The following is a 12,823-nucleotide window of genomic DNA, read 5'->3' on the forward strand; positions in this document are numbered from 1 at the left end:
CACCTCCAATGTACAGTTTCTACGTCAAATGTATATACTCTCTTTTCTGGACTCTTTTTGTATCACAAACAGTACTAAATTTGCACATCTGGTATGTCATAAGTGTATAGATGTAGCAGTACTGTCTATCTGTATGTCATATATATTATGATGAATTGAAAATGGGGGACCCTGATGTAAACAAGACGAAAGTCTTTCTCTGGTCTGCATCCCCTTAACAATTGTCTGTATTGAGCTGTACTGTACTGTACCCATTCTGCAATCTGTTAATAAAGTTTTCAATCAATCAATCAATCAATCAATCAATCAATCAATAAATCAATCAATCAACCAATCAATGTATTGCAATAGTATGCCAAAATCCTCAGCACACCTTCAGCCTCCTCTCCAATAGGTGTCACTGCAGTCAGGCAACAACCTGCCCCCCACCCTCTCCACATTCCTCTCCTCCTCTCCTCCACAAAACCTCCGCGAAAAGGGTGTGCGTTTTGAAGGTTGTATTTAGGTGGTCAACACCGCTGCAGAGAGAGGCACTTCTCGGCTTGGCGACCCCAGGCAGGACGGGAAGACAGAAGAAGACACGCTCTCTCCCGGTTCCACATCCCCATCATTAGCTCAGCGAACGTCTTGTCACGTCCAGTAGGGGCGGGAAACAATGCCGCATTCACGGACATGAACAAAACACAAAGTTAAATTCCTCTGGATTATTCGCACAATGCGACGTGACGGCTCTTTGATTTTCTCCCAAGGTCAATATTCCTCGAGCAGCGCTGTCAGTTTCGTCTCTTCGGGGACTTTCTCGGGACACTCGGGGGGAAGAGTCGGAAGAGATGCCGCTGTCTTTTACTCGTCGGTATCAACAACGATGACACCTTTCACAGACGAGGACATTCCTTCTGCCACAGACACGCGGCTTTGAGCAAACTTGTCAGATGTCAGTGGGATGCTATTTATTGCATTGTTGATACAGCCGGTGCTAATACAACGAGCATCTGACTTGCCGCTTCCTGCTTCATCACGGCCTAGTGGTGGTGACTGGTGAGACACAGTAGCCTCTACCTGAGCTGCTATGGAAGCTGCACCCACTTTAGAGTCAGGCATATTGGCACAATGTTAAGGTATATAACCTAAAATTATATATTTTGTTTCCCCTCTGCCTCTCTGGGTGTATAACTATTTGATTTGGCTGCCAGCAGCCTGTCCGAACAATGTGTAATTAACTTCATTACACACTCAACTTCCAAGAGACCCCAAATACTTTTACAACTTCAAGTGTTTGCAAGTAGTCACGATACCTGTCGTGTTCAACAACATGGCTTCTCGGACAGTGTCTCCCCGCAGCAGCAGCAGCTTGTGCAGAGGTGTCCCGGAGCGCGGCGTGCTGCTGCTGCTGCTCCTGGTGCTGCTGCAGGGCACGGTGCTGCCCCTCGGAGCGGCCAGCTCGCCGGACACCAGCCGCCGGGAGCAGCCCGACTACCACACGGTGGTTCACGTGCAACCCAACTACACGAAAAAGGCTTTCCCTGTCCTCGAAATTGATTACCATCACATACAGACGCCGTTCGAAATCTCCCTATGGGTGCTGTTAGCCTCGTTAATGAAATTGGGTGAGTATTATTTTATGGAAATGCTGCCTGTGCTTCCTGCTGCAACGGCCCGAGATAATTGATACCAGTGCGGGAGGCAGTTAACAAATGCATTGTGTTGTTAGCCTGCATTATCAAAAGAACAGGGTGAAAACTGATGATGATGATGGACGGTATACAGGTATATCGGGTTACCCTTTGAACCACAACCACATTTCACTGAAGAATAAGTTATTGTATCGAGTGGTTGTATCACCTAGGCTAGGCCTATCAGATACATTACCCAACTAGTCGGAGACAGAGGCAACATTGATATGCCAATAGGGATCTCAGCCAAAAATGATTATTGGAACCCTGTTGTGACGTCTCTATGTTGGGATGCTCCTGGTAGGAGGATAAAACGAGCTACCCTGATAGCTCAGTTTACTAGGTGACTCGTTAACCTAGGTAATATAGAGAGCAGTGGCCATGTAGATTAGGTCATCAGATCCAGACAATAAATGGCCTGTTTGAGTTGAGCTTACTGCTTACTCCTTGGTACTTGCCACGGTGACCAACCATGACTAAGCAGACCTGATGCAGCAGTCTGGAGCACAGGGCATTGGTAGCATTTCAGCCAGGGGGGGGGGGGCATTTCTGGCTTACACTATAGTGAGGCAATGCCATTTTGCATCATTATCATGGACGATGTTGAGAAATATAAGGACAGACACACCCATAACCTTAAACAAACACAGAGGTTGCAGTCCTTTAGCGCTGATCGTCTTCTTTCCTATGCCTCACTGGCCTCTTCCATTTCCCTCTCCCTGCAGTGCTGCGCGCCTCTTCACCCCCTGAGACTCTCCTTCCTCCTCTTAACCGCCTTGCCCTCATCTCCATTCCCTCCCTCCCTCTCTCCATCTGCCTTCCTGTCCGTGGTGCACTCTCCACAGGCCCCTGCAGTCTCCCTGCTGTCTTGAGCTGAGCACCAGCAGCTGTCACTTCCATGCTCATTTATGAGCCTGATTGAGCGCCAACCTGTGGTCATGCCAAGCGAGGACACTGCCTCATCTCTGCAGTGGGATGCTCCCTGTCTCTGAGGGGAAGGGTCAAACTGTCTCTGGGGGGAGAGGAGAGAGAGTCAGGATTGATTGATTTGACATTTCTTTAAATTATTGACAGCTCCACCAGATAGGACACGCATACAAATAAAAAAACAGAAAAGGTCAGGATAATGCAATAAAGCCCTGAGGCTTATTCCCTTTGTGGTCCATGTGAGGATGGCAGTAAGACAACAGATCGACAAACACAAGAAGGGCATAATAATAACCATAGTGTTACAGCAGATCAACAAGTATAGGCTAGTTGTTAAAGTTCTTTACCTCCGGTACTAAATACAATACATGGAAAAGGAGACACTACTTTGGAGCAGTAGATTGAAAAAGGAGCTGTGACAGCGGTGACCTTCAGCTCCCCATTAGCCCAGATGCTGGCTGGAACAGGGCTGTTGGCAGTAATACGCTGTGCCGCTCAGCCACCATGACACATCGTCTGATTCATTCCCGTAGTTCCAGTACCTTACAAGCTCATAGGCACATCCATTGTGCCTTAACCCTTTCACTGTCACACTACCAAATGGAGTTGTACCCTTCCTGCTGACTTGTTGTACAAAACTTGTAAGTCTCTTTGGATAAAAGCGTCAGCTAAATGACAAAATTTAAATGTTAACCCTTTCACTGTGACAATACAGAAGGTTAACCCTTTCACTGCCATGCAACAAAGGGTTAACCCTTTCATGACCACACTACAGAAGGTTAACCCTTTACTATCACACTACAGGTTCTGTAGTGTGATAGTAAAGGGTTAACCTTCTGTAGTGTGGTGGTGAAAGGGTTCATCTTCCCAGCAGCCCTGGCTGTCCGGACCCCTGTCTCCAAGACCAGTCTTCTTAATCACAACTACTCAAATCAATATCCCCAGTGCAAAAGCACATCATATGAATCAATATGCCCATGGGATATTATTATTGGTGCTGTAGCTGAAAGTGTCATATTAAGGGAGATAATTGGATGTATTAGAACTTTAGAAGTTATTTGTGCCTTCTAGCTCAAGACTATATACCTGGGCAGTGATTAGATTAGATTGAATAAAATTTAAATAAGTACAGTACAATGAAAATAATTTTGGCATCCAACCAGAGTGCAAATGTCGCAGTAAAGTGCAATAGTAATATAGAATGTACAGGTGATTACACTGGGTATAAATTAGTACTACTGAGTAATAGTACTAATCTGATGTATGTACAAAGTTGTAGTACTATGCTCAGTGATACAGGTATACACTATGGTAGTAAATCATACTGGCCAGCAGCGTAACTAGTAAGGGATATGTACAGATAATAGATATAGTATCTACAGATATGTAAAAAGGATTATTATGCAGGTATGTAGTGTACAGACAGATGTGGGTAGATATATATGTGGTAAATATAAATGTATAGCATTATTGTACAGTATGCTATCATACAGACTACAGAATTATATGGGTAGACTATAGTATGAGAGGTAGTTATGATGATTACAGTGTAGGGCCGTTGTTGACAGTGAAAGCAGTAGGTAGGTATAAATTGATTATGGGCAACAGAGTTCAAAGTTGGGGGTGTCATTGTGGTACAGAGTTCAGAGAGATGACCGCTGACGGAAAGAAGCTGAGTCTGCTTGACTTGGAGCGGAGGTTCCTGTAGCACCCAGTCCATGATTGGGATGAGAGGTGAATCTGAGGAGACAGACGGGCGTTCTTCATTCTCCTGAGGAAGAAGAGGTGCTGCTGAGCCTTCTTGACCAGAGCTGAGGTGTTGAGGGTCCATGAGAGGTCCTCACGATGTGGACTCCCAGGAATTTGAAGCTGGAGACACGCTCAACCTTCGTCCTGGGGTCTGTTAGTTAGGAAGTCAAGTATCCAGTTGCAGACAGAGGGGTTAATGTAGAGGTCCTTGGTTTCCACAAGGGCACCACGTTTGGAGATGAGTTTGGAGGGGATGGTGGTGTTGAATGCTGAGCTGAATGCGATGTACAGAATTCTCACATTATTGCTCTCATCCAGGTGGGAGAGGGCGGAATCTAGCGCTGTTCTCACGGTAGGAGAATTGGTGTCCTGTGAGCATGAAAGGCCAGATTTGAAGTCAGCCAGGACTAGCCTCTTGAAGCACGCTGGGACAACTGCCTGGGCTAGTGACATGTTGAAGATGTCAGTTAAGACCTCGACCAGCTGCTCAGCGCAGTTCCTGAGCACACGGCCGGGGATGCCATCAGGGCTAGCTGCCTTAGATGCATCAGTCCTGCTCAGTGTGGTACACACGTTGGTGGGGGAGAGAGTGAGGGGTTGGAGGTAGGGCTGCACGATTTTGGGAAATAATCTAATTGATTGACAGATATTGCGATTGCGATTCAATTTGCGATTAATTATAAAAGGTTTATTGTAAAATGCGGCTTGCATCTAGCCTACGCGGTCTGTCTGTTTGGGACACCGAGTCTGAAAACTTTTCTTTTTACCTGGGAATCGATACCGGTACCCAACGGTGCCTTTTTTCTGTACTCTCCCTCTCTGAAGTCTAAACTTCACAACACACAATCTAAAACCCCATATCTCCCTCTCCCAAACCGTTCCTACAACAATTTTTTAAATGTTGCATGATCATCTATATTTATTTTGTATTTATTTTAATGTTTAAATATCAACATTATCTGGCAATCCTCGGTACTAAATACTATCAAACTCCTCTATCAGACCAGATATGAGACGTGTGCACACACACACACACACACGCACACACATACAAAAGGAGAATGGCTTAAATGATTTTAGAATACTTCAGCTAATGAAGTTAAATGTTTATCAACTATCCAGTTCGATTATAGTGCAACGTTTTTCTACTTAAAGGTCAACCTCCACGTTGTATTTTTGTTCAATAAACAATGTGGACTAGGCCAACAGTGGCTTTCATGAAGAAGGGAAAAAAAAGTATTGAAATTGACCCAGTTTTAGCGTTTTTATCAAACATTTTGTCTGCCCAACACAATCACCACGCACGTGCATATTTTAATCAATGGTTCATAACGTGCGTGTGTAATCGAAATGATCGTCACAACAGGTGCAGGGCACCAGGGGGCTCACCAGGGGGCGCTGAGAGTCACACACAGCTAGTGGCAGGCAGAGAGCCTTGCTACCATAGATATATGCTTGCTACTACTAGCCGAATTAAAACGTATGTTTCACCTCACTATTGCTCCGTGATTATAGCCATCCATCCATCTCTAAAGCTAACCACTATTTGTAAAAGCCACAACCACGTTACCATATTTGTAATAATGTAAATCATTGTGTCGTTGTACACGTATTGTGTTTATAACGTTAGTAGATAACATAGCTTAGCTTGGTAGCTATTGTGCTAACAACATATCCCGACATCCGGCTCGCTGGCCGGCATGAACGGCCGACCCAAAATGATTCTCTCCTCTCTGTACACCCCGTCCCCACGGGTGCCCTGCCGGGGGGCCCATGGACGCGACGGCGGCGGCAGCCGTAGGGTGCTCGAGCCCGTAAAGGCTAGTGTTACACGATAGCTATGAGCTAACTAGCGCTGCGGGCTCCGGCGCCCTGCGGCCGCCGCTGTTGTCGAGTCCACAAGCTCCTCCGCGGGGACGGGGGCACACAAAGAGGAGAGAACCACCCGCAGGGACGGCGGGCTATAGGCTAACGTCAGTGAGTGTAGCAGGGACGGCGGAGATATAGGCTAACTGTGATGCACCGAGTGAGCCACCATTGATCTAGTACTATGACCCGGACGGACATAAGGCATACGTTTCCTGAAGTGACGTCACGGCCATGCTAGGTGCTAGCGTCTGATAAGCTTTTAGATTCGGCTCATTAATATGCACCTGTTGTCCTGTTGTGACGTCGGCGTTTGATAAGCTTTTTTGATTCGCGCGTGCATGTTATTCGTGCGTGGACCTTTTTAACTTTCAGAGTGGCATTTCCGGTGTCAAATGGAAAAAAATAAATAATGAAATTATATACCAATGATGTAAACTACCCATAATTGATCAGTAGGGTTTAACCTAGAGGTTGGGCTTTAAACATTAATTGAACCAATAGAGAGAGAGAGATGGGCTCCCCCCCCCCTCCCCGAGCCCCGCTCCCACCCACCCTTTCCTTACTCAGCTCAGATGTTTTCTCCGTCTTGAGCAGGGTTAGCTAGGAACAGCTTTCTCAAGCTTCGCACCTTGGGCATGGAATGGGTTACAGGACCATATCCATTTAGACACCCCGGTCTCTCTTGGTGAATTTAAATCTGTATTACATAACTTCCTACAAGAAGAATGTCGCTGCTTTCTGTAGTCTGGTCCCAACTGCAAAACTGCAAAATTACTGTATTACCCTGTATTATACTGCTGTCATACACTTTTACTATCATGACTATTCTGCTTTGTGTTTACATGTGATGTATTGTATACATGCACTTTTATTATGTGCTTGTGTGATGTATTGCACATTTATTGCTGTGTGATGTATTACAAATGTTATTGCTGTCATCTTGGCCAGGTCTCCCTTGCAAAGGAGATCTTGTATCTCAATGGGACCTCCTGGAAAAAAATTAAATAAAAAATGAATTGCAGGCTTTGCGATTTGCTAATTGCATCACTTCAAATTTCGATTTAAAATCGATTAATCGTTCAGCCCTAGTTGGAGGTTATGGTAGGCCTTAGTGGGTGCCTCCTTGTTGTCCCTGTCAGGAGGCAGGTAGGGGTCAGTGGTTGGGGGAGATTTGTTGGTGGGTTTATATAGTCTGTTATGGCCTGGATGCCACATGTGCCAGGGGTCGGAGTTGTTGAAGTGCTCTTCAGCACTTAGCTTGTGACTGTGCTTGGCCCACTTCATTCCCCTATTCAGGTTAGCCCTGGCTGAAGAGGCCTGCGTGTCACCAGATCTGAAAGCGGTATCACATTCCTTTAGCACTATACAGACCTCTGTTCATCCACAGCTTCTGATTGTAGAATGTAGTGATCTATTTCAGGGTGGTGACACTGTCAATGTTGGAGTTAATGTAGTCTACAACGGATGAGGTGTAGGAGTGAATGTCAGTATGGGAGTCCAGTGTGGCCTGTGTGGCCAGGGCCGGACTGGGGAAATAAGTCATACCGGGAGATATAGCGCGAAATATAGCCCCAATCAGGCCACTTTTTAAGCGGGGGGTCTGGGGGACCCCCACCAGGAAATCTTTTGTTACAAAGACTTAATTTCCTGCATTCTGGTGAATTTGAGTGCATGTGAATCACAAACTAATGAGCCAACAATTGCTTAGTACAATGTACTGTTATGGACCTCAAATAAAACTGTTGTGGCACTAGCAATGCTACTCTCTCCACCTTCAAAAAGAAAAAAGCAAGAGCACAATATATTTTTCTATTTACTATTATAATACAGACCCCCTGAGGTCTAGAGTGTGTAGCTCCACCTTCTCAGAATATACTTTTTTTTTTGTTACATAATGTAAAATTACAGATTCATACCTTCAAAATAAGCCATCAATTGTCAAATTTGAGACGATAGTTTTCAATCAATGTCCTATCAAACATTCTGGTAAAATCCTAACTACTTTTCAGGATAGGACGAGAACTTGCTCCAAGTTCATTCAGCTATCTGATGAGAGAACTACACTCCCAGAATTCAATGTGATCATTGTCACTAGAACCATTTCACACCTGGAGCAAAGGCCCAGTCATTCCTTTGTTATTCCAGTGAATGGACCCAGCAGGAGGCCTAGCCTAGCGACAAGCGGCCACTACATAGTTGGGTATTGAAAAAATGCTCATATCCAAAAGTAGTAGAGAGAGAGAGAGAGAGAGATAGAGAGAGAGAGATGGTATTTACAGTACTGTACCATATCAAAAAAAATAAGCAAACTAGACTAGATGTAAATGTAATGTGTAAATGTGTAAATGTAAATGTGTGTGTGTCTGTCTGTCTGTGTATGTGTGTGTGTATGTGTGTGTGTGTGTGTGTGTCTGTGAAACATGTCTTGTACTCATTTACCTCACTAAATACAGCAATGTGTAACTGTAGATTTCAAGAGAGAGAGAGAGAGCGACATTTATAATAATTATATTATTAATTAGTTTTTTTACACACACACACACTAATAACATGATCATAACCAAACCAATTTCAAATGTATCAAGTACAAAATAGATTTGATCGTAATATTTATGAGAATGCATGTTTTTTCACACTACAGGAGGAGTATGTCACAGTATGATGTCATAATCGAACATTCTAGAACATTTGTGTTCTATATATGCAACAATTCTCTGAGCATTTCCTGGCATTTTTTCAGACTACAACATCAATCCAGACTGGTTTGACCCTGACAGCACGTGTGGCAGCACGTGTGGCAGAGAGAGAGAGAGAGAGAGAGAACAGGTCTTCACCTCTCTACTTTCTACTCTACTCAGATGGTATTTACAGTACTGTACCAACCACCGTTATAGTTGATCATGACACTGCCAGAAAGGATGTAGTATTCCTTCTAGATGGTTCTGACGGCACAAGGAATGGATTCCCAGCTATGCGTAATTTTGTTGAGAGAGTGGTGGAGAAACTCAATGTGGGAGAAAACAAAGACCAAAGACAACTGGAATAGAATATCACACAATTTTATTAAAAACACATAGAGAATAATAATCAACAAGAAACATCAACTGTATCAATTGTATTGTACAATGAACAACCCTATATATCACTTTTGGATTACAATAGTAATACAAGGTGCCTCATATGATATTTGGCAGAGAGCGCGACCACAATGAATTTAGGCAAAATCGACAAAAAAATTAAATTATGCACATGTATTAAAAAAAAAAAAAAAAAGTGTCTCCTCATGGTTGTATCTGCCTGTTCTGTATCACACTAAGTGATATGTGAAAAAGCAGTTCCTGTCTGGAATGAGACAGAGGGCCACACCACATTCACAGCACTTCCAGGGGGTCTTCATCTTACAATGTACGCAAAACAGGCGGCCAGCCGTGGCCTTCTGGGATTTATCTGCCTGTTGCGTGATCGCAACAGGTGAATGGTTCCTTGGTAGGCGGTCCACTGGTGCTGTGGGTAGATTGTCCACTGCCGTGGGTAGGTTGTCCACTGGCACCTGTACAACTGTGACGCCACACAGCTCAGCTACCAGCTCCTGCTGGAAGACCAGGTGGGTCATCGGCTGCACCTGCTGCTCTCTGCAGAGCTCCATGTGAAGAAGGTAGGAGTTAGTGGCGGCAATGTCCAGATAATGATAGAGCAAAGTCCTGTACCATCGCATGGTCTTGTGGTGTGCAGAGTAGTACTGGATGAGTTGGTCAGACAAATCAACGCCTCCCATGTACTTGTTGTACTCCAGGACAGGTGTTGGGAGAGAGAGAAAGAAAGAAAGAAAGAAAGAAAGAAAGAAGAGATAGAGGGAGATACAGACAGAGAGAGGGAGAGAGAAAGAAAGAAAGAAAGAAAGAAAGAAGAGATAGAGGGAGATACAGACAGAGAGAGAGAAAGAAAGAAAGAAAGAAAGAAAGAAAGAAAGAAAGAAAGAAAGAAAGAAAGAAAGAAGAGATAGCGGGAGATACAGACAGAGAGAGAGAGAGAGGGAGAGAGAGAGAAAGAAAGAGAGGAAGAAAGAAAGAAGAGATAGAGGGAGATACAGACAGAGAGAGAGAAAGAAAGAAAGAAGAGATAGAGGGAGATACAGAGAGAGAGAGAGAGAGAGAAAGAAAGAAAGAAAGAAAGAAAGAAAGAAAGAAGAGATAGAGGGAGATACAGACAGAGAGAGGGAGAGAGAGAGAAAGAAAGAGAGGAAGAGAAAGAGAGAGAAAGAAAGAAAGAAGAGATAGAGGGAGACCACACATTTTTTTATAGATTGGGGGCCCCACATTTTTTAATAGATTGGGGGCCCACAAATTGATTCTTTCATGGGGCCCAGAATCTCCAGCTACGCCCCTGTGAGCACACCTTTCTACTCTAGAGAGCTGTCTCATCACCGTGATGCGCGCTTGAATGAACTGCGAGATAACTCGTACACACATGCACTCTGTCTCTGCCATACAGTATGTTGTTTTAGCGCGACGTGGGTATATACACGGGCGAGGATGAAAGCATGTTAGACTACTTTTAATACATAAATTAACGTTCCGTCGGGTCCCGTGTATTCTCGATAATAATAATAATAATAATGCAGGACCTCTTCAGATTGTGAGAAACACAACCCCCCCCCTCTCGCGCTGAAGAATATGCATATTAGATCACTCAGTGATTAACACCTATGCGCTGTTTGTGTGTGCGCGCGTCCATGTATGTGCGCTTGGTGATGCGCGATGTAGTTCTTATCGCAAATGGAGATTATTACAAGCATACCATCTAGCAAGAATTAAACGTATTTACAAGTCGTATTAGGTTTAGCAAGTTGGGGGACCTATACCTTACATGTCAAAGCACTAGAAATGGCCATTTTTCTATTTTTATCGATTTCTGAAAAGATGTCCTTTTTGAGCATTTAAGAGGGATTCTAATTTCTTTTGTTGTCCGCCGACGGGTTCAAAGCTCCAGCGTGACCCCTAAGGGTTAACTCTCTCCTGTAAGGGCCTTTCTTTTTCTTGTCTGTTTTATCCCTCTCTCCTCCACCCTTTCTCTTTCTTCCACTGTCCATCTTGACATTAACGTTAATTGACTTTCGCTCTACTGTATCCAGTGGCGGCTCGCCACCGGGGGCGCTAGGGCGCCGACCCACCTGTTAAATGAGAGAAGAAGAGAAAAAAACTTTTTTGTTTTTTGTTTTATAGCCCTATAAATAATATAAACATGTTTAAAATGAATAATATTTACTCATTTTAAGTATGTTTGTGTTTCCAATGCACAATATAACTTAATTTTACAAAGATTAATAATAGTTTTCCTGAACAGGAAGTGACGATTCTGTCTGATATAGACCTTTCCATTACCGTAGCCGCAGGCATTTCTCCTCGCCGTATTTCTCTCTGGGCTAGGCGCAATTGCGCCTGGAGTGCGCGTGCCCGCCGTGCACTGGTTCATCGCTGTATCCGTCGCAGCCACGCGCTTTGCGTTGAATATGATGTATTATGATGGAACTCGGGCGCTGGTTTGAAACGACCTAGCAAGCAGCCGAGCGTCTAAAAGCTCTCTGATTGGCCGACGCGGTACTTTCCGTAACCGCAGTTTACAACATGAGTTTATGCTGTTGTTGTGTTGTGTGATGCAGATATTTGTCTTGGAGCGTGATGGCAAGTTCTTTCAACGGTTAGGCTTAGGCACTCTTTCAAAGTTTGTTAAGGTTAGAGTTTGTCTTAGAGCATGGCGATAGAACACCAGGTAGTTTGCAGGCTGTTCGAGGCGGACATGGACAAAGGCACTCACAGTACTTGTTGGCTATTAACAAGCTATATTATGGATGCAGTGTGGAGGGACATGCATGGACAATGGATGGACATCAACACAGGCTGGATGGACAATGCCATGGAGTGGATATACTTTATCAACAAGATTAGCGATCTTTCTCTCTCTCTCTCTCTCTCTCTCTCTCTCTCTCTCTCTCTCTCTCTCTCTCTCAGCCACTCAGATAACGCTTATCTCTCTCTCTCTCTCTCTCTCTCTCTCTCTCTCTCTCTCTCTCTCTCTCTCTCTCTCTCTCTCTCTCTCTCTCTTCTTTTGGATTGAAAATACGTGGATTATGGCTTGTTCAATATCGTCTATGTTTGAATGAATGAAAACTTTATTAACAGATTGCAGAATGGGTACAATACAGTACGGCTCAATACACACAATTGTTAAGGGGATGCAGACCAGAGAAAGACGTTTGTCTTGTTTACATCAGGGTCCCAGATTTTCGATTCATATCGATAGTTTAATAGCTAGCCTTGGCTCGTTTAACAATATGCTAAATATGTGTACAGCCCTGTACTCATACTGAAGTTATTCTTGGTATATAATACTACATATACTAGGTCTGATTGTGTAACGAATCGATTCCACGTCGCGCTGTGTGTGAGAGAGAGAAGGAGAGAGAGGGAGAGATCTGCGTGTGTTTGGAGACGGAGCGAGTTTTGTTTCCAACTTTTCTATTTATATATTGTGTTTCAAGTTGTGAATTAGACTATACTTTATTTGACTGGTTGTGTGTTGTTGTAGTAACAGCTGAGCGACTCGTT

General features: G+C 44.1%; 1 protein-coding gene across 1 annotated transcript in view; it reads left to right on the top strand.

Moving 5' to 3' along the window:
* Positions 1–510: 510 nt before the first annotated feature.
* Positions 511–12,823, top strand: part of slc9a1a (solute carrier family 9 member A1a) — a 109,861-nt gene continuing 97,548 nt past the window's right edge. The window contains exon 1 of the mRNA XM_084336880.1: positions 511–1,607. Within this exon, the coding sequence (XP_084193006.1) occupies positions 1,313–1,607 (295 nt within the window). The 5' untranslated portion in view covers positions 511–1,312. The remainder of the gene's footprint in view (positions 1,608–12,823) is intronic.

Source organism: Notolepis coatsorum (genome assembly GCF_963971535.1).
Source record: "Notolepis coatsorum genome assembly, chromosome: 19".
In the NCBI taxonomy this organism is placed as follows: domain Eukaryota; kingdom Metazoa; phylum Chordata; class Actinopteri; order Aulopiformes; family Paralepididae; genus Notolepis; species Notolepis coatsorum.